This window comes from Calliphora vicina, chromosome X, assembly GCF_958450345.1.
Source record: "Calliphora vicina chromosome X, idCalVici1.1, whole genome shotgun sequence".
NCBI lineage: Eukaryota > Metazoa > Arthropoda > Insecta > Diptera > Calliphoridae > Calliphora > Calliphora vicina.
The window spans coordinates 4,992,632-5,016,604 of record NC_088785.1 but is presented as its reverse complement, the minus strand read 5'-3'; the positions used below and the strand labels follow the sequence as shown (position 1 = coordinate 5,016,604).

The following is a 23,973-nucleotide window of genomic DNA, read 5'->3' as shown; positions in this document are numbered from 1 at the left end:
CAATATCGGATGCAACTTTAATTGCAATAACGACAACATGTTGAGAATAAAGAAAAAAACTAAAATAATAAGTGAAATATGTAATATAAAAAATTATTCTCTTCATCCGACACACTCATCAACCTCACGCCTTGAAATATTTATGTAAATGACTTCGTGATTGATGAGAAAACACCATACACTATTAAAAAGTGACATCAATCATGCTAAAAATCAAAATGTTTTTGATTTTCCATCAAGCGTTGTCGGTGTCACACATACAAAGACATTTTCACTAATACTACCATAGTGCTTGATGAGTATTTTGATAGTGTATGGTGCGCTTAACATGATGTGTCTATACCTAACACCCCGCCTACAACAGGCATGAAATGCTGTTAAAACATGATGTTAAGACTTCATGTTAAATTATTAATATGTCAATATTAAGATATTTCATTATTTTTTGGTTGTCAGCGAAGCAAATTCTATAAAACATGGGAACTGTTCGTATAATCCATTGATTTTAAAAGTTTCTTCAGCGTTAGCATCCATTTTTATTTATTTTTTGTTTTATAGAATTACAAAGCCAATCAATTTTTACACAATTTTCCACATTATTTTACAGCATTTATTTGTTTGTTTGTCGAATGAAAATTGTAAATGAAAAAAAAGCAACAAAATGGCTGCTGTCAAGCTTAAACGTCATTTCATGTTATAATAGAGTTGTTAAAACATATGGTTTAACAACCATGTTAAAACATGAGAAAAACGCTAACATGATGTCTCTATACCAGCGAGCTGCAGTGAGCTCTCAAATGAGCTCTCTTGTTTTTATTTCCACATGTACGCAAGCACACACATTGTATAAAAACAGTCAGTCTCGCATGAGCATTGATAGAAGCAGGTTGTGTTACGCTTTTATGTTTGTTTATTTCATTATTTCAGCTATTTGTTTTTGTTTTTGCCAGAGAATAATTCTCAACTCATACAACTACAAGATCTAAAAACTGTAGTGGTGTGAGTTTGCATTTCGCTGCTCTATACCTAACACTAACATCGTGTTAGTGTTAATGTTTAGCATTTCATGCCTGTTGTAGACGGTGTGTAACACTAACATCATGTTAATGTTAAGCATTTCATGCCATAAGTCACCACAATAAATATAACAAATTTCAAACAAATTACACATTGGCCCATAATCATAGTCAAAAATAAAGTACATTTTAAGAGAATTAAACTCGACTCTACTTAAGAGTGGACTTTAGGTCTATCATAGACAAGTTAAAGTATACTTCTGACGTTGAATTCGACTCTAAATATAAAACTAGCTGAAGTTGTTTTTAACTCGTTTAACAACAGCATCAACTGTTCTTCGCCGAGTAAAAAAGTTCGTTACAAAGTAAAAAATTTTTAAGTTATGTTAGTGTTACACACCGTCTACAACAGGCATGAAATGCTAAACATTAACACTAACACGATGTTAGTGTTAGGTATAGAGACATCATGTTAGCGTTTTTCTCATGTTTTAACATGGTTGTTAAAACATATGTTTTAACAACTCTATTATAACATGAAATGACGTTTAAGCTTGACAGCAGCCATTTTGTTGCTTTTTTTTCATTTACAATTTTCATTCGACAAACAAACAAATAAATGCTGTAAAATAATGTGGAAAATTGTGTAAAAATTGATTGGCTTTGTAATTCTATAAAACAAAAAATAAATAAAAATGGATGCTAACGCTGAAGAAACTTTTAAAATCAATGGATTATACGAACAGTTCCCATGTTTTATAGAATTTGCTTCGCTGACAACCAAAAAATAATGAAATATCTTAATATTGACATGAGTACGATACTCCACCATTAACATATTAATAATTTAACATGAAGTCTTAACATCATGTTTTAACAGCATTTCATGCCTGTTGTAGACGGGGTGTAACACTAACATCATGTTAATGTTAAGCATTTCATGCCATACGTCACCACAATAAATATAAAAAATTTCAAACATATTACACATTGGCCCATAATCATAGTCAAAAATAAAGTACATTTTAAGAGAATTAAACTCGACTTTACTTAAGAGTGGACTTTAGGTCTATCATAGACAAGTTAAAGTATACTTCTGACGTTGAAGTCGACTCTAAATATAAAACTAGCTGAAGTTGTTTTTAACTCGTTTAACAACAGCATCAACTGTTCTTCGCCGAGTAAAAAAGTTCGTTACAAAGTAAAAAATTTTTAAGTTACAAGATATTGGTAGAGATTTTGCAATTAATGAACAGTTATCAATAAAATTAGTACCAAAGTATCGTAATTATGATATTAATCTTATCTTTTCCATTTTTCCACAACAAACAATTTTCTTTCTTTAGATGTCCCGGTTACTTTTATTGTTTACGTTTTTTGGATTTTTTTTTAATTTTGTATATCAGCTGTTCACCGTTGCCACTTGTCTGTTTTTTGTTGTATATTGTATGAAAACATTTTCTACATTTGCGGTAGCACCCAGTTAAAGTCGGTTAAATTTAAAACATACTTTAATTTTGACTATGATTGCAAATTAATAAAAAGCAGGTTTTTATTTTAAAGTTGTTTTTAAAAAGAACCGACACTAAACACTAAAGTTTGACTATGATTATGGGCCATTATAAACAACTCTCTCTAGTCGTGTGTTTATATTTCATATAAACACACAACTAAACTTGTGTTTTCTTTTTATGTTATTATATATGTACATGATTTCATGAAACACTAACAAAATACATGGTCTATTTTGTGTTTTGCTTATATCTCAGCCATTTTTGGACCGATTTTCTCGATTTCAAATAGCAACGGAGCCGGAAGAATTCTGGAGATATTGATGTATCAATCATGTTTGTAAGTTATTTAGAGGATTTGGAAAGTTGATTTCAACATACAGACGGACATGGCTATATCGACTTCGCTATCTATAACGATCCATGGGGTCGCAAATGAAAAATGTAGAAATTACAAACGGAATAACAAACTTATATATACCCTTGCCACTCATGGCGAAGTGTATAAAAATGCAGAAACTGAAAGGCAGACAGACGAAGTTTGTTGGCGAGGGATTGAAGAGGTAGAGTGTGTAGTACAAAGGTTTAGGCAAAGTTTATTTATACAAGTACATGCAACTCTACAACAAATCAACAATAAAAAAACAACATTCACTTTGTTTGCGTAAAAACTAGTGAGATTGTCAAAAACTGTTGACAAACATAGAAAGAAAAACAACAAAGTAAAAATTGTTGACAATCTCACAAGTATTTACAAAGGAAAATGAAATAAACTGCTGATCACTTGCATGTACTTGTATAAATATACTTTGGGTTTAGGTTAGTTCAGAAGAGAATGAGAAAAATGTCTGTCTTTCAATTTCTGCATTGTAAAAGGGGTCTATAGACTCTCAAAACAACAAGAGGATTCTGAAGAGCTAAAATAGTTGTAGGAAATTCCTGCATTATGTTTTTCACCAAATGTAAATATATATCTGATAATCCTTCACTTATACATTCTTCTTCTGCATTGATATTATCATCAGATATTCATCAAACTTTTTGGCATTTTTCCATTCTTCAAAGTTATTATGTACTGTGTATTAATTAGTAGTAAGTAAATTTTAAATAATAAACAAGTAAGAGTGCTATATTCGGCTGTGCCGAATCTTATATACCCTTCACCAAATTATACTTAAAATTTTAAATATTTTTAGGTAAACAAAATTTAATTTTTTGGAAAAAAATTTTTTCGATTGTTATTTTAAATTTTTAAAATTTTTTTTTTAAATTTTTAAATTTTAAAATTTTTTTTGTCTTTTAAAATTTTTTTTTTCCGATTTTGACCCATTGTAGGTCCAACTTACTATGGTCTTATATACGTTGCAAATGGCTTTGAAATATCTATCATTAGATATCCATATTGTCTATATTAATGCATTAGTAATCCAGATATTGGTCAAAAATCGAGGTTGTTTGGTTTTTTCCTCATATCTCAGCCATTTGTGGACCGATTTTGCTGATTTTAAATAGCAAAATTCTCGAAAGCATGTCTGACAGAGTTATTGAATATTTGGATCCCGAAGATATCTGGGGTCATCAGAAAATTGATTTCAACAGACAGACAGACGGTCAGACAGACAGACAGACAGAGATGGCTTAATCGACTCCGCTATCTATAAGGATCCAGAATATATATACTTTATAGGGTCGGAAATGAAAAATGTAGAAATTACAAACGGAATGACAAACTTATATATACCCTTCTCACGAAGGTGAAGGGTATAATAATATGCATATTTTTGTCGAAAATGTCTATTTAGCTGGACAAATTAAATTTTAGCTTAAAACTGGACAAACATAAAAAAATCCAGCCCGAATGGCACCCTAACTAGAACACATAACATTTGACAGTTGTGGACATAAAAGTTTTCAAGCATATGTTACGTGGAGACGAGTGATATATAGGATTAGTCTACATCCCTTCAACAAACTAAATGTATTCGGAGATTTTACATTTATTTCCAAAAACTGTATGAGTAAATCTGGTAACGTCACTAATTACCAGTTATTTTTATCAAACAAAAATAATCAAGTAGTCTTAAATTTATCATCTCTTTTTTATAAAGTATCACAATTTTTATTAGAAATATATAAATTTTAACTAATAAGATATTTGTTTTAATAATTAAATTTTAAAGTGTTGTCAATCATAAGTTCATGGGAAAAGTGAATACATTTATATATTTGATGCAATGAAAGTATTTGTATATTAGTGTATAAATATCAATATTTTTACTTACATACATATATGGATTGGAGTGTTTGTATATGTGTTTATCTTAATTCCGACTACAATTCTACTTGTAAAAAACAATTGTTACTGATGGTTGTAATTTTTTTTTGGCAAATTTTTACCAGAGGTACATCTTTTTATGTTGAACATGATGTTATATTTTATTTTTGTCGCCAGTCCATATTTTACTTCAAATATAAAACTTGAATAATTTTTTTTTTGATTTCTAGGTAAAAATCTTTCACGATAATTCGTGGAAGATTTCTGTTTACTCACAATATGTCGGATGAATGGTATTAATTTTTTATAACTATTTTATTCTTATGATATCAGGCTTTCCCGTGTTATGGGTCATTAAAGAAAACTTGTACAAGTTAGAAATTTGTTTTAAAACCCCATATTTTTATTTGATACTAGGTTAGGATTTATTTAGCTACCTAATTTGTCATCCTTGGAAAAAGTGTAGAAATAAATCCTAACTAGTAAAATCGCTAAGGCCTCTTTCACACTAGGCAATTTAGTTGCGCAAGTCTGTTTTTCATTTTCAAAATGAATGCACAGAGTCTTTGTCCCTCTGAAAGATCATGCAAGCTTGATGAATTATCTTTGATTATGGGAAATAGTCATTTAGATATTATTTGCTTACAGAGACTTGGTTGGATAATACTGTTTATGACTGTGCTGTATTAATTCCGGAATATACAGTATGTAGAAGCGATCGGTGGCATGGCTATGTATATTAAAAATAATATAAAATTCAAACCTGTTTATAGATGCTATGAATATTTCATATGTGAGGGTTTATTTGTTAAGACTTATCTTGGAGCTGTCAATATATTGATTGGTGTTACTTAGCTTCCTAGGGAGAATTTGTACTTATTTGATCAATATTTTGGAGATCCTTTTGTTCGTCATGATAACATTATTTTAGTAGGTGACTTTAACTATAATCTTTTAAATTTAAGTCTGATGATATTCACATACTTTGCTGAAGATACGTTCTTAAATTTTGGCATAATTCAATTCCCTCCCATTATGACTATTCATCAATCAACTTCTCTCATTGATTACTTTCTTATTAGTCAAAATATGTCTGTTGGTATCTCAGCTCAGTTTCAGCTACCGATCATTTCTCATCACTCATTGATATATGTTTCCTTCCGCACTCCTTTAATATATATGTATGATACTACATATTTTAGGGACTATAAGCATGCTGACATTGCTTCTATTGAAGAACATTTACTTCATGTGGATTTTACGGTGTTATACCGAACTAATGATATTAAGGAACAACTTGATTTATTTAATTCACCTATTATAAGATGCATAGAGTTTAAATTTTCTAATTAATTACTTAAGATTGTGATATAAATCAAGATCATCGAAACAGCTTGAATTTTAATAATTTTTATGGTTTTGATAGCTCTCATAATTATAATTTTTGACCGCTCTCTCTTAATTTAAGAGTTATAAGAATTTAAAGTAGGTAAATTGGGTTATTCACGCGGTCTGCTATTAGTCATATTGCCATAATATCCTAATATTATATAATAGTTGTAGTGTTTTAAACAAAAAAAAGTATTATTTTATAACAAAATAATAAAATATTAGTAGGGGTCGGATTTACAGTGGTGGCCACCAATTTAAGACAAATAATTGAATTTTTTCATCAACTGAATTTTAAGTGCGACCTTTAAGGACCTTTAAGGGTATCAAATTTATTATTAATGTTTCTAGTTTCTGAAAAATGTTTGGAAAAATCGGTAAAACATATATGGACAAAGATATGTGGAAATACGTTGACCCACATCAACGAACATCCGCTGTTAATAACATGATATGACCGAAACTAATGGAACTAGAAATACGAAATTTGGTCCGAATATTTTATAATAATAAAATTATAATGATATAAATGTGAGAAAATATGTTTATTTAAAAAAAAATGTTTGGTCAAGTTGTAGAAAAATTGTATGTGTTCATGGTGAAAATTTATGAATTGACACAGTCGAATAAAACACACTTGTGTGTTAAAACAGTCCTCATGCATACATATTTGTGGGAATATTTGAAAAAATAATTGACAATTACATGGAATTTAGCAAACAATTTTTGTCTTAAATTCCTGGCCATCACTGTATATGCAAATGCGTGTTTTTTCTAGCAAATCCAAATACAATGCAGACTAATTATTTATCAGAATCACACATTTTGCTGTAAAATGGCATCGATTTGTTAGAGCATATTTTATGTATAATGCATATTTTGTTATATTTTACTTCAAAATGCATATTATTCCAATTTTTAATAAAAATAAAATCTTTTGTTGTCAATACACTGTTTCAACAAAACTTTTTAGTGTGTTACGTGTACCATTCCAAATATGGCCATTTTTACCTACGATCCTCTAAAGAATTTTTCAAAATCATATTTTTTTGAAAGTCAATTTTCTGAAATCCCAAAATTAGTTCAGCTTTCCCAGTAATACTGCATCATTAGGGACCCCTTGGACTACCAAAGCTATGTAGTGTGTTACGTGTACCATTCCAAAAATGGCCATTTTTACCAATGATCCCCTAAAGAATTTTTTAAAAAATCATATTTTTTTGAAAGTCAATTTTCTCAAATCCCAAAATTAGTTCAGCTATCCCACTAATAGTGCATCATTAGGCACCCCTTGGACTACCAAACGTATATAGTGTGTTACGTGTACCATTCCAAAAATGGACATTTTTACCAATGATCCTCTAAAGAATTTGTTTTCGAAACAGACATCCAAATTTGTAAATTCTATAAATATTTTAGATATTTCATTATTACAGACCTCATGGAGTACCACTTCAATATAGTTTTGGTCATGGACTTGGTTCCATTCTCCTGTATTAGCCTCCTAAATATACTACCTCTTAAATACTATCTCTGTTAAATGCATAACAGTGCACTGTTAACTGCAAAATAATCTCTGTTACAAAATGTGGTTTATGTCTCTACTAGTTAAATACGAATTTATCTTCACACACATCTCAAAAGCTCTTTTAAAATCGAGAAATATAGCCATAATTTTGTTGTTTTTGTTAATATTTTTCCATCTATTTATAACATAATTCACTGATGTTTCACACGAAAAACTTCTTCTAAACCCGGATTGATATTTTGATAATAAATTATTTGTTTCTAAGTAATCTTCTAGTTGTATCTAAACAGTTTTTTCCAGAATTTTTTCACATAGTTTTAATGCATTTATCGGACGAAATTCTTCACATTTATTTGTTTTTGTCACCTTTTCAATTGGTGTTTCCATTGATGTTTTACAATTTTCTGGAAAAATTCCTGTTTCCAACGATGTATTTACTATTTTCAGTACAACATCTCCAATTAAATTCCAATTATCTAAGATAATATGAATATTTAAATTTTTAAAATCTGGTTTCTTTTTTAGGCATATGGTGTTTTCTTTTCTGGCATAAATGATGCATTTATTCAGCATTTTACCCTTCTTTGTGTTCTTTTCTAAAAAAAAAATGTAGTTTGGTCGTGTTCTTTTCTAATAATGTTACCCTAAAACCCTAAATATATGCTACATGTTTCACCCTCAATTTTATCAATGCACCACTTTTTATGTAAGCAAAAAGTATAGTTTTATAATATTTCGAAGCTACATAAAAGAAAATTGCATAAATGGTAATGATTTTTGTTCTATTGTGATCGTTAAAAATGCAACACATTATGAGGGTATGGGTAACATTTAATAAATGGTACAAAATATATAGGCAACATTTTGTGTCAGAAAAGAAAACACCAATAGTTTTAAGTTCTATATTTGATATTGCACGAAATTTAAATTTAACATTTATCACATGTATTTCATTTAAATATTGCACATTTTCTATATTATCTCTAATTTCCTTAATACTGTTCACAAAATATTCGTTAAACTGGTTCGCTATATCACAATTGTTATTATATTCTATATTATTAAATATCACAGATCGGTTTTTCCTTAGGACTAAGTCTTTAATGTTTTTCCACATTTCTTTTTGATCTTTGGTTTTGCTTATATGCCTGTTAATATATGTATTTTTTTTCATTTTCAAGCTTTATTTTATATATGTTTCTTGCCATTTTGTAGTTATTCCATGCTGCATATGTGTTTTCGGCTTTTGCGATATTATATTTTATTATTTTGTCATTTTTTAAACGTTGCCTATTAAACCATTTATTTTTTAAACTATTCTCATTTACTGTCTTCTTTACTGATAATCTTTTTATTGCGTTTTCAATAGTTTCATCAAAAATATTTACATTATTGTTCAGATCTTGGCTATCATCATAATTTATTTCATTAACTTCTCTTTGAAATCTATTTTTGTTGTATTTAAAAAACTCTATTTCTTTTTTATTTGAATGTTTTTTTTTCTCATTGTTTATTGCAATTTCAATTATTTCGTGATCAGATATTTTATTTTTTTTACTATTATTTACTTTCATATTTATTTTATTTGTTATAACATAGTCAATTATTGTTCTTGAATTACGTGTTATTCTTGTACTAGCATAACCCGGTGCACTTCGCTACCCCTAACCTAGTAAAATTAAAAAAAAAATATGAATGGAAATACGAAAATAAGAATCTCTCAATTACAGTTCACTTGATATTCGAAAATAACTAACTAATTTTGTATGGGAGATTTTTAAACATTTTATGTAAATATCAAGCTTAGCTAAACTTCGAACAGGGAACAGGGAATAAATTCGTTTTTAGCTAACCTCCGTAGAATGGATAAATTGATTGATACAGAGTTTAAATTCTTTTAGAATTATAAATAGTTCTCCAGATATTCAAAATTAATTATTTACTTTGTGCCACAACCACTAATGCAATCCCGACCATTTGCAGCCAATCTGTGTAAATTGGTAAGAGAGCTATGCGGTAAGAAATAACTACTATGTACTTTGTATGGGAGACCACTCGACATTTTTTCCGACCCGTCCCATTTTCGATTAAAATTCATGCAGTGAGAAGTAATTGATTCGTATAAAGTTTGAAAACCGTCACAATTAAATATAGTTCTGCACATATTATAAAATAACTATTTACTTGTATGTACAATTACATATTTAACCCCATATGCATAAACAGTTTTTAAATTTGTTAAAGGTTTATAAAACAAATTTTGAATGGAAATTTTGTTTTATAAACCTTTGATAGTTAGAAAATACAAAAAACATCTTCAAAATATATTTTTTAAGGCGACTTTAAATTACTAAGGTCTTCTTCTTTGTTTTCTATAACAACTATCACTTAAAACAGAGCGAAATCAATCAACTGTTAAATTGTTTCTCTTATTTATTTACAACGACAAATTGGACAAACATGCATTGCTTTGTTTACTTTTTAGCTTAAGGTTCACATGTACACGTTTTTGCATATGTGTTAGTAACTTCTTTAAACGCTTATAACTCCTAAAAAACTGAACCGATTTCAATAAAATATATATTCTGCACTTCTGTGAATAAATCCCTTTAAAATGGTATATATCTTGCCGAAATTTAATGTATAATGTGAGCGTAAAAGGGGTCTAAAGAAATCAACTTGCCTATTAATATTATGATATTCTTTTATCACTTGCTTTAATATATTATCATTAATGATCTGTTCTAACTTCTTCTTATATGCATTTTCTTTGGCCCAATCAATATTAAAATCTCCTGCAACAATTATATCCGTTGTTTTTTCACTAAGTTCTGAATTGCCATTCTTTATTGAAATATATGATTTATCCACCTGTTCTCGTAGAGTTTGATAATGTTGCAAATTGATGATATCCTTCTAATTGTATTTCATCTTCATATACTCTTTCTGTTAAATGAGTTTCCGTTAATATAATAAAATCTAGTTTATCCGTATTTGCAATTGCTTCCATCTGATTAAAGTTGTTAGTTAGGTTTTGTATGTTAGTGAAAATTCCATGTATACTCTTTAATTGTTAATCCATTAATCCCATTCTTCTCTTTTTTAACTTTAATTTATTTTGGGACACCGGACATTCTTTACTTATGGTTGCATGATTCTCGTCAAGTCCCAAATTCAGCCTCTTATTACTTCTGATACAGTTAATGCATTTATTTATATATTCTTTATTACATTCCTTTGTTTTATGGTTTCCATTACATCTAAAACATACTTCATCATTTTTACAGTCCACAGATTTATGATTGAAACCTTTGCATTTAAAACATTGTATTATTTATGTTCCATCAAAAACTCTACATTTCTCCCATCCGACGTTGAGCTTTTGAGCCGATACTATTTTTGGGTATGTTTCACTATCAATTTTTAATTTTGCGGTTCTATTATTTCTCTTAATTTCAAACACTTTAATTAGTTCAATCTTGCTGTTTTCCAAAATCTGATTTTGTTTTTTTAATTTTTCAATCAGATCTCTCTCTTCATATTTAAAACTCATATCAGTTAAGACAATAGACATTTCGATCTCATTTGGGACTTTTATATCATACCTTTCACTCATTTTGGTTTCAATCGCGGTTTTTATTTTTTCTCTTTCATCTATATTTTCACTTTGTATCACTAATGTACCATTTTTTCTATTTTCAATGTTTGTTATTTTAAAATTTATTGGATCTACTTTTTTATTTAAATCGTCTTTCGTTTTTTAAATTTTTTGTTTTTCTTTCGGTTTAATTATTAAAGGTACTTGATTTTTCACTTCTGGCAATGCCATGTTGTTTTTCAATGCGTCAGAGAATGATAACTGGTATCATTGGAAAGGAAATTTTATGAATATGGTTTTAGATACCTCAAATATAACATTAGGTCCATTCGGACTTTCGTAAAGAAGATTTTCGAATTTTCTCATACAAACATTTTTCATCAATATATATAAAAATGGATGTATGTTCCCAATGAACTCAAAAACAGCTGGACCGATTTTAATGAAATTTTCAGGGAATCTTCAGAACACTCTAAAGTCAGATTTTTGATTTTCGGTCTGTGGGCGGAGGGGCGTGTAAAAATCAAATTTTTACATTATACCGCTAATGCCATCTATATATGTATATAAAAAACCGCTGGATCGATTTTGATGAAATTTTCAGGGAATCTTCAGAATAGCCCAGCGGGTAACACTGAATAGTCAGATTTTTAATATTCGGTCTGTGGGCGGAGGGGCCTGTAAAAATCCAATTTTTACATTATACCGCTAATGCCATATATTTCATAAAAATAATTGAGTGTACATATGTATGTTCCGTATGGACTCAAAAATGGCTGGACCCATTTTGATAAAATTTTCGCGGAATCTTCAGATTTTTGATTTTCGGTCTGTGATAAACAATTTTGTTTACTCTTGCATATTAGGTGCATGAATAAGAAATTTCCATATGAAATCTACTTTTAATCAAAAAATTATGATGTTAACAAGTTCGATGACCAAATACAATTGAAAGTGCCTGGCGAAACAATAAAATACAAATCGATTGACGCAGTAATGAACGAAGAACAAGCCGTCAATTGTCCTACTGAATTTTTGAATTCATTGGAACTAGCCGAAATGCCACCACATGTATTAACATTGAATGTTGGATTACCGACTTTTTCCGATAACGCTGTATATTAAAATCTAGATCGAAATGCAATGTAAAACAGATGATTTCTAAATGCCAGCAACGCGGACCGGGTTCAGCTAGTACATTATAAAATAAATTTAAAGATATTAGATTTCTGGTACTACGTGAATATGCTACATTTAAAATAATTTTCAATAGAATAATGAGATTTGTTTTTCATTTGGGAATACGTCACCATGTAACTCCCTTTAAGGACAGATTTCTTCGATGTTCATTTCATAATAAGGTTATTAATATTTTTTAACAAGATTTTTGTAAACGGTTCCCTGATTATATAGTAGACAACTTTCATTTGAAAAATTCTGATAGGAACCCTCAATTTTTATATCCACTTTTTCATTCCGCAATATTTGAAAGATCATTCCAAATAAGATTATCAATAATATGGAATACACTACCTAGGGATTTAAGATGTTACTCATTTTCGCCTTATACCTTCCGAAGGAAACTAATGAATTATGTAGTTACACACTATTCCTCAAAGATATACACTTTCATGCTTTATAATTTTTGTTTTATTATTAAATCTTAATGATTTTTTAAAAAAGGGTCTGATAACTACATTTTTTTTTATTAAATTATATATACATTTATATTTATTTAAATGTTTGCTTAAAAGAAAAAAATGTTAATAATTTTGTAATTACTTGTTTTTAACTATATTTATTTATACTATTTTTGTTAAAAGTTAATATATTTAATTATTTTATTTAGTAGCTTTTATTAGCCATTAATGGCCCCTAAGGCTTGGTTATATTAATTGAAGATAAATAAATAAAATATTTATTATACAAACAATTATTCTTCGGTTTTTTCTTTTAATTTATTTTCAGAAGAAAAATTCAAAATTTAGAAATGAAAAACAAACTTTTCCATTCAATAATTCATCTAAGTTTACCGATCGACTCAGAATCATTTTCTGAGTCGATTAAACGATGTCCGTCCGTCAGTAGATACCTATATAAATTAAACATTTATGACCGATAAAGTCCAATTTCGGAAGGACATTTGTATGGGGGCTAGGTGAAATAATGGACCAATTTCAGCCAGTTTCAATAGGCTTGGTCCTTGGGCCGAAAAAATAATATGTACCAAATTTGATCGAAATATCTTCAAAATTGCGACCTGTACTCTGCGCACAAGGTTTTCATGGACAGCCAGCCGACCAGACGGACGGACATCGTTTAATCGACTCAGATGACTCAGTGATTCTAAGTCCATCGGTATACTTTAAGGTAGGTTAGACTAATATTTTTGGGCGTTACAAACATCTGCACAAACGCATAATACCCCCCCACTATGGTGGTGTAGGGTATAAATACATAAATAAGTAAAAAAAAGAATTAACATATTGAGTATTTTTTAATACAATTTAAATCAGTTCCCAAACCAAGAGGTAATAAAACGAAATAAAGAAAAAAAAGAAACTGATCCCAGCAGTGATTAGGTATGAATAAAACATAATAGGTTAATTTTAAATTATTAGATTAACCGAATAATTTCTATTTTAATTTTAAATTGACAAAAAATAACAATTCAACAAAACAATAAATAAATATATACACGTGTGTATTTATTAGGGATTTAGGGCGATCTTCTGAAATAATCTTTTAAAAAATAATATAATTTAAATGCTTTCCTTTTAGTTTTAATAAATCTTGACTTGAAACTCTATCACTGATTGTAGTAATGTCTTTAATTTCGTCTATTACCATGTCATCATCCGATTCATTAGAACAAAGTTCATCATAGAACATTCTAGAAAAAAGGTAATTTCCAAATTCCTTAGTTTCAGTTTTCGTACTATACTTCAAAAGACTATTGCTAGAAGGGAATATTCACGAGTTAAGAAATAAAATGGGTGTGTTAAAACTATCAGCCCAATTGTGAATAAAAAATCCGAGGGAGTTTTTTCCATTTTCCCATTTTTTCTATTCAATGTTGAAAATGGAAAAAATATCCCGCGGAAATTTTATTATATAAAGAGCAAAAAAAAAAAATTCGGTTAATCGACACAAATTAATCGGTTTATTTGTTATTTGAAAATCGTCAATTTTAAATTATCCGAACAGTTAACTGACCAAAATTAATCGGTTAACGGTTAATCGATTGAATACCCTAGTATCTACACAAGTTTTGCTCCGAATATACGGAATTCCTGTCACCAAATTTTATTATGAATGGTCCATAATTAGTCATATTGAAAGAAAGATATAGTACTATTAAGTCTCCCTTTGTGAATTATTACCAATTCAGGATAACATGTCTCTAGTTTCATGTTAATTGATTCATTGTAAAGTTGATTCATTTGTAACGTATTATTAGAATACAAAAAGTTCAATAAATACCCACATTTTGTATTCCCACTCAGCATCATGATTCTGGGTCCACTATTATAGCTAAAGTCACATTTTTTGTCATTATTATAAAATAGCTAAAATGTCTTATAGTTGGAGAAGAGTACCTGTGAATCCCTTTTTTAGATTCTAACTCGGTCAGTATCATATGTGTTTAATTTTCGCTTATAGGTTCATTATTATTGAAATTTAAAAATAATGACATTCGAAGAAGGAAATTGATTCTTCCTCTACTCAGAAGCATATCAGCCAACTAAAAAGTACCATGTTTGAAATCAAATTAATTTCCTGATTCTAGTTTCAGTATTATAGAAAATTCAAAAAGTATAATTTATTAATTTGTTTTTTTATTTATTCATGTAATATAGAGCCAAAAAGGCCATACAAAAATTCATATTACATAGAAAATAACCTGAGCAAAAAAATGCACTAATATTATACATTAAAAATAAGTAAATAATAATACAATGTTCCCTAAAATTTTAAGAACGAAACTCCTTAGTTTAGTTTAGTTCTCCCTTTTTGGTATTATAATACCATTGAGCCCCCAATTCTTGATTATTTATTTACTGAGAAGCATATTAGCCGACGTTAATGTTACTAATTTAGTATACATATTAAAAAAGTACCATTAAAGGAAAGAGTACCAATTTTCCTTTATCCAGTTCAATTTTAAATTTGTATAGCATTTCCTATATTATTAACTGATTTTGTTTCTATAACTGAAGTAAAACCGAAACCAATTCAATTTTTTAAATCCGAAACCGCGGTTTTGAAATTCTTCAGTTTTTTGGAAACTCTACAATAAACCATTTGACAATAGCAAAAAACAATCAGAGTCATATTCATTTAATACTTATTGGGAGCCTAGTTTTCGCCTCAATCTTAGCCTAAAACATCACACACGATCATTATAATCTATACACTCCTAATTCAGTACCATTCTTATTACATTCACGTCGCAGGTACATACGCCAACTATCAGGCCTGTCACACATTTTGTTCGGAATGGTTTCAATTTTGTAGGTTCTTCAGATTCCGTGTAATTTATTAATTCCAAAAATATTTAATAATTCTGTATTTCTGATTTTAATTTGACTACTTTTTATACCCTTCAGCTTCGTGAGAAGGGTATATATAAGTTTGTCATTCCGTTTGCAATTTCCACAATATAATTTTCCGACCCTATTAAGTATATATATTCTGGATCCTTATAGATAGCGGAGTCGATTAAGCCATGTCTGTCTGTCTGTCTGTCTGTCTGTCTGTCTGTCTGTCTGTCTGTCTGTCTGTCTGTCTGTCTGTCTGTCTGTCTGTCTGTCTGTCTGTCTGTCTGTCTGTCTGTCTGTCTGTCTGTCTGTCTGTCTGTCTGTCTGTCTGTCTGTCTGTCTGTCTGTCTGTCTGTCTGTCTGTCTGTCTGTCTGTCTGTCTGTCTGTCTGTCTGTCTGTCTGTCTGTCTGTCTGTCTGTCTGTCTGTCTGTCTGTCTGTCTGTCTGTCTGTCTGTCTGTCTGTCTGTCTGTCTGTCTGTCTGTCTGTCTGTCTGTCTGTCTGTCTGTCTGTCTGTCTGTCTGTCTGTCTGTCTGTCTGTCTGTCTGTCTGTCTGTCTGTCTGTCTGTCTGTCTGTCTGTCTGTCTGTCTGTCTGTCTGTATGTCTGTCTGTCTGTCTGTCTGTCTGTTGAAATCAATTTTCTGAAGGCCCCAGATATCTCCGCGATCCAAATCTTCAACAATTCTGTCAGACATACTTTCGAGAATTTTGCTATTTAAAATCAGCAAAATCCGTCCATAAATAACGGAGATATGAGCAAAAATCCGAGACAACCTCTGAAAATTTCATCAAAAAATACAATGTATTGCATGCTTTGACAAAAAAGCAACAAAACGTATGTTTTTGGATGTGCATGCTTTGCGTATTTTGTTTTTTTTGTGTTTTGTTTCTTTTGGCGTTGTTGTTGTTTTTTATACAACTAAACTTTTGTTTGGTTGTGTGTTGTTTTTTTGTCAAAAGCATGCACATCCAAACATACGTTTTGTTTGGATGTGCATGCTTTGCGTATTTTGTTTTTCTTTTGTGTTTTGTTTCTTTTGGCGTTGTTGTTGTTTTTTATACAATTAAACGTATGTTTGGATGTGTGTTGGTTTCATTGTCTTGCGTATTTTGTTTTCGTTTTTTCTTTTGGTGTTTTGTTTCGTTTGGCGTTGTTATTGTTTTTTGTGTTCTTGATAAATTTAGAATGCTGTACGCTGAAAGTGGGTAATGTACATACATATATACTAATTATAAAAAATAATAATGCATCCACAACAAAGGTGAAGGGTATATAAGATTCGGCATAGCCGAATATAGCACTCTTACTTGTTTATATTAAAGTTTTTGGTACAGATATAGACAACAAATTTTCGAAAAACAAATAATTACAAAGAAATATCAATTCCACTTTGAAAACTGAAAGTGGTTTCATTTCGAATTTTACATTTAGCATCTTCCATATTTCCATTGTTTGTATTTTCTACTGCGCATATTTTTGGCAGTTTATGGTTTCCACGCTGCAGTTTGTTTGCAGCTTTGAATTTTTTTGTACTAAAATTTGTTTATATTATACACAAGCAATATGGACCGGCGACAAACAATTTTTGTTTTCCAATATCAGCTTCTTTTGGAAAACAAGCTGAAGCTGATTTTGGAAAACAAAAAGATTTTTATTTCCCCTGGCGCCCATAAACTAGATTTGTTCCAAATTTTTTTAAGGATCGAAATGGATTGCAACCTGAAGTAAAGAAAATTTTTATGTGGATCTTTTAATGATTTGTAATCTAATCATATAAAATGGGTACGACGATGGGAAAAAATGGTAATTTCCTGGATGCCTTACCATCCCAGGTAAAGTAGAGTATAACGATAATATTAATTAGTTGTGAAAATAGTGTTTGTGTTTGACTATTAAATAAGTTTGTTTTATCTATAGGGTACATTACACGTCGTAATGTTGGGTCTTGATTCAGCTGGAAAAACCACTGCTTTGTATAGATTAAAATTTGACCAATATTTGAATACTGTTCCCACTATTGGTTTTAACTGTGAAAAAGTCCAAGGAATGGTGGGTAAGGCAAAAGGAGTGCAGTTTCTGGTGTGGGATGTGGGAGGACAGGAAAAACTAAGACCTCTATGGAGGAGTTATACACGGTAATTGATTATATTTTCTGTCTCCTATAGATGTCATATATTTACATTTCATTTTACAGCTGTACGGACGGTATTCTTTTTGTAGTAGATTCTGTAGATGTAGAGCGTATGGAAGAAGCTAAAATGGAACTTATGCGCACTGCAAAATGCCCTGATAATCAAGTAAACGTTTATATTTTAATCCAATTTATTATTAGATATTAATTTCTGATAAACTAATGTTGCATTAGGAGGAACTTTTTAACTATAAAAACTGAACAAGATTAGTAAATAGATCAATTATTTTCCCATTTTAAGAAGAAAAAAATTTAATGTTAATTTTTTAATGATTATATTCTTTATAAGTTGTTGAGTTTTCTTAAGTTAATAGGGCCTGAAATTCTTCAGTGTTCACAATTAAGAACATTGAACACATAAATATATTTTCTTATAATTACCCTATCGCTATTTTATTAAATATTATTATGCAAAATTTATGGATATATTCTATAGCAATTAGCGAATCGATAACCAATAGTGTTATCCTTAAAGGACAAAAAGCTTCGTTATTTTATTAAATATTATTATGCAAAATTAAATGGATATATTCCATAGTACTTAGCGATTCTGCTGGCATTCCGCCAGTAGGGAGAATTTTTAATTTCGGCATTTATATCATTTAAAAATTGTAGAATTGATGAGTTTACGGAATATAAATTATGAAAATTCTCAAAATAAAGCTGATACTAGATACCAAGCTTGGCTTATTACGGTAGTGGTATTTATCTATAACGGCAATTTCAAAAAGACTTAAATTATTTATAAAAAATGTTTAAAAGATAGACGAGTTGAAACTATAAAACTATAATTAATCACGTTTATAGTGTGTTTAGGTTGAACGTTCATATATACAAAATTCATATAATGTTTGTGCATATAATATTGTACTTTCAGGGCGTTCCAGTCTTAATATTGGCTAATAAACAAGACCTACCTGGTGCACGCGAACCTAAAGAATTGGAAAAGCTTTTAGGATTGCATGAACTGCTTTCACCAAATTCGTTGAATATACGTTCAGTTTTAAAATCCTGTTCCTCATCAACTGGCAACATTGTCGCTTCCGCAAAAGCCACAGAAAATGAAAACGAAGATTACGGTTATGGGGAAATAGGAATTGGGAACACATCTTCGGCAGTTATAAATTCAAAACTATCTTCATCTTCACCATCCAATCAACAAAATACCCGCGTAATTAATGACATTAAAAGTAAAGCGCCCTCATTACAAAATTATTCATCAACTTCATTGATAGACTCCTATCATTACCAACAACAACAGCAACTTAAATTAAACCAACAACATACTTCACAAAAATCTCTAGTACCACATGAATTACAAACTACATTAGTAACGCATCAGTCCTCTCCATCCTCATTAGTATCTACTCCAACCTCATCAAATATGCCCAGCAGCTGTACCATCACTAACAATACTAGCCATTATAATGACAATATTTCGAAATTGACGTCATCTGCCACAACATCTAATATAAATAATTCAACAACAATATTTCAAAATAGCAACACAAAGACGTGCACCAATACTAGCAGCATTTCAACTCAATACAAGGGCTGGTATATACAACCAGCATGTGCTATTACAGGCGAAGGACTACAAGAAGGTCTTGAAGCTTTATATGACATGATTCTAAAACGTCGTAAAATTCAAAAAATCCATAAGAAGCGACGGTAATATTTATCAAAACCGGACATATATTGTAAATCATGTTAAATATTTAAGAATGAAAATAATAATAATAATAATAAGTAAAAAACTTAATATGGTCAATGCTATGAACGCTATGATTTTTAATGAAATGCGTTTGTAATTTGCAATTTATTTATGTATTTCTATTTCAATTTATATCGCTCTATTTTTTGTTACTTGGTTATTACTTCTGGGACACTTATTATTAATTTTTTTCTTATTTTAGATTTGGCTGGGGAGCCAATTAGTTAAAATGTTATGTATTTAATTAAATATTTATAGATTTACTTAAATAACAGTATTAGTTTATGTATTACTCAGGAATTTACTTTTGCTTATTATGTTACTTTTTATTGGCAATAAATAAATATAATAAAATTGTACGAAACGCGAAAAATTGTGACGTGTAAGTGTAGCAAAACCTAAAACTTCAGCAACATCATACTAAAGGTATGTAGAAATGATGAATGGCATTTAGAATTGAAGAAATTTCGTTAAATGTAACTATTTTATTTTAATCAAATTGAATAAAGCCACATGCATTTAAGAAATTTCTTCATTTCGTGTAATAAAAAAACAAAACCATAAAAAAGAACAGTTGAAAATGTGTGGCAAAGACTATTGTCCATTATTTTATATTTTGGTTCTTTATACGGTGTTTGAGTTAAAAAAAAATTTTTAAATATGTTTTGGAGGTTAAATTAGATTATACAAAATATTTAATACTAGCTGACTCGACAGACGTTGTCCTGTCCAAATTAGAAAAACAATTTGTGTTCGATTTGTGAATTTGTCAGAAGCTGTTTGAAATGTGTAAAAATTGTTAAAAAGAAAAAAAAAATTATTTTTGAATAATACTTTTTATTCATATAGGTTATGTTTGATTTACATTTGATTTGAAAATATGTACAATGAATCTTATGGTCATAGAATAACTGAGAGACAAAAAACCTAAGTACGTTGTCAAAATCAATGTATTTTGTTGTTGTGTAGCCATACAATTTGAGAGAGAGTAATTATTTTTAGTTACTTACACTCGGTACCGTTAAATAGCTCCCAAATGAAATAACTCCCAGTGAAATAACTCCCAATGAAATAATTCCCATCAAAAATGAAATAATTCCCAAACTTGAAAAATGAAATAACTACCAAAGGGTAAAATGAAATTACTCCCAATAATCGGCGGTTTCATAATTTTAAAAATATTAGTCCCAAAAAAGTGAAATAACTCCCAATGAAATAAATCCCAATAAAAAAGAAATAATTCCCAATGTGAAGCAATTTATTTACGCAATCTAAAAAAGTGAAATTATTCTTCGCTTACCAAACATTCTTTGCATTGCGGGCCTGTTGCGTAGAGCAAAGTTTTACTCCTCTGGGATGTGTCAAAAACTGGCTTCACTCAGATAATTTGTTTTGCATTGCCGCTAAGTTTTTCTCCTCTGGGGTGTATCAAAAACTGGCTTCGCTCAGAAAAGTTTTTTGCATTGCCGGCCTTCGTCCGGTCGCTAAGGTTTTCTCCTCCGGGGTGTATCAAAATCTGGCTTCGCTCAAAAAAGATTTCTTTCATTGCAGAAAGGTTTTATAATATTTCAGCCGGTTTTTGATACACCCCAGAGGAGAAAACCTTTGTGCCCGGCCAAAGTCCGCCAATGCAAAAATCTTTTCTGAGCGAAGCCAGTTTTTGATACACCCCAGAGGAGAAAACCTTAGCGCCCATGCAAAAAACTTTTCTGAGTGAAGCCAGTTTTTGATATTTATGGGTTCTGCTTTTGCAAAGTAGAACCCAACAAAAATGAAATAACTCCCAATACAGTGAATAACTCCTAATTCCCAAAATAAAATGAAATAAAACCCAACAAAAATTTCATTGGGAGTTGTTTCATTGGGAGTTATTACATTATGAAATAACTACCAACAAAAAATTATGAAATAACTCCCTATGCGTTAGGAGTTGTTTCATAATGAAATAAGTCCCAAGTTGTATGGAAAATTTGTTGGGTGTTATTTAATTTTTTCGTGGGGAGTTATTTCATTTGGGAGTTATTTCACGGTACCCTTACACTCTGTTGCGCCTCTAGTTTTACCCTATGGTTATGGTGTTCAATTTACATTTTGATTGAAAGATCGATTGCTTTGCTGTGATATCATAATTTCGTCCATTGCAATGCTCTATGATACACGATGATTTTTTGTCGTTCGGAGCTATTGGAATGCGTTGTATCAAAACGTCTTCTCCTTTGTACTTTGCTTTAAGTATTGTTGCTTCGATGACGTTATTCATCGGGTTTTTTACCGCAAGTCGGGTGCCATTACAAAGACGTGGTTGGTTTGTGTTTCGTAACATTATGATTACCGACCCGACTTTCAGTTGGAGATTGTGAGGCAGTAAGAGGCAGTAATACCAGCAAGTTTAAAAATTCGGTTGGATAGTTGACATCATCTTGGGAAGTAATGGAATCCACCGATTTATACGTTATCAATTCGACAGAAATCTCACTATGAATCTTAAGATTCAATTCGTCGACATCAATGTTTTTTGCAGACAATAAAGTACGTTCGCTCAACCAATCATGATTTTTATAATTTTGTGCAATGTTTGGAAACACCTTCCGCATGAGTTGGAATTTTGATTCGGTGAACTGGCAGAAAGCGACGGGAAATTGAATACAGCCAATTTGAGTTTCTTGACGTGTTTCCACAAAACGGACGACTTAAAACATACATTAAGTTATTCGGCTTGCGTTGACCGTGGAATCACTGGCAATGTTTGCCGAAAATCACCTGCCAACAGAATCATCGCACCACCAAGCCGGCTTTGATTGTTTAGTCTAATGTCTCCAGAGATTTTTTATGCGCCATTCATCATTAATTTATGTACATTCATTTTAAACGATCAGTTTGCTTTGCTGCAAAACTTTGGCTATCGCATTGTTCTTGGAAATGTTGGATTTTCGTTGATTTGCATATTCAATGGCAACTTGAGTGCTGAACGAGCTGTTAGACCGCTTTCAAAAAACGTAGCTGCAATTCTTGATGAGGCAAGTGCATGTGCAATATCATTCTGCTAGTGTATCACTGGCATTGACACGTTTCTCTATACGTGTCACACTATTCTCCATTTATAGTTCACAAATCTGGGAATGATGTTGGGCCATGAACGTTGACTAATAGCAAACGCAAACGAAACACTTATCGTTTCTTGGATGAACTCTGTAAATGCGAAATAAATAAATGGGAAACCAGTAACTGGATTTCCTTGTTTCCGCCGTTGAAATTTCTTTGATTTTGATGATAGAAGCGTTCGGGCAAATTCATCATTCGGACACATTTCAAAAAATCTGGTCAATGTTGTAGATGGTAGATGGACTCGTTGTAATACATTCTCCTCATAAACAAATGAATAAATGCGCCAAATTGCGTCGTTACTGCTAACATAGCGGACCGTTTAAAATTTAGTGACTTTATCGTTGGAATTCTCCGCCAACATTTAAAAAAAATATTTAGCCAAATCGAGCCAGGCGTTCTGCGATTTTAGATATATCGAAAAAAAATTGTCGTGGACAATTTTTCATTCAGTAAAAACTTAAATTGTATTATTACGAACATTTAAAAAAAAATCGCCATATCGGTATAAAAATTAAAAAAGTGGGCGTGCTGTCCGATTAAAAAATATTATCTAAGAATAGTATTACGTTCCAGAAATCTTCAGATTTATTTTTGTAAGTATTTTTCAATCGGACGACAGAGTAACAGATTGGAGAAGGCCAAGCACTGAATTGGAAAACAACAATGTAGTAAACACTGTCAAACATGGTGGAGGAGGTGTCATGTTGTGGGGTTGTATGGCTGCATCTGGTGTAGGAAACTTAGTTTTCATCGACGGTTCAATGAACAAAAATAATATTTTAAAAGAAAACCTACTACAATGCACTCTAAAGTTAAAGCTTGGGAACATTTCTACTTTCAACAGTACAATGACCCCAAACACACAGCCCATGAGGTCCGAATATGGATAGTGCATCATGTTCCCCACATTCTCCCGACTCCTCCGCAATCACCTGACATGAAACCCATAGAACATCTGTGGGATAAATTGGCCGAACGTGTAGGAAAGCACCATATTATTAGTAAGACTCCACTTAAAGAAGTCCTGTTAAAAGAATGGCAAAATATTGGAGCTGACGTCACCAAAAATTGGTCGATTCAATGCCAAGACGATTAAAAGAAGTC

At 30.6% G+C, this 23,973-nt stretch overlaps 1 protein-coding gene across 1 annotated transcript; it reads left to right on the top strand.

The window, feature by feature from the left end:
- Positions 1-4,648: 4,648 nt before the first annotated feature.
- Positions 4,649-19,850, top strand: Arl4 (ADP ribosylation factor-like 4). The gene is made up of 5 exons (XM_065514685.1): positions 4,649-4,929; positions 17,560-17,691; positions 17,777-17,994; positions 18,054-18,156; positions 18,928-19,850. The coding sequence occupies exons 2-5, from the start codon at positions 17,638-17,640 to the stop codon at positions 19,723-19,725; spliced, it is 1,173 nt and encodes a 390-aa protein (XP_065370757.1). The 5' UTR covers positions 4,649-4,929; positions 17,560-17,637; the 3' UTR covers positions 19,726-19,850.
- The last annotated feature ends 4,123 nt before the right edge of the window (positions 19,851-23,973 follow it).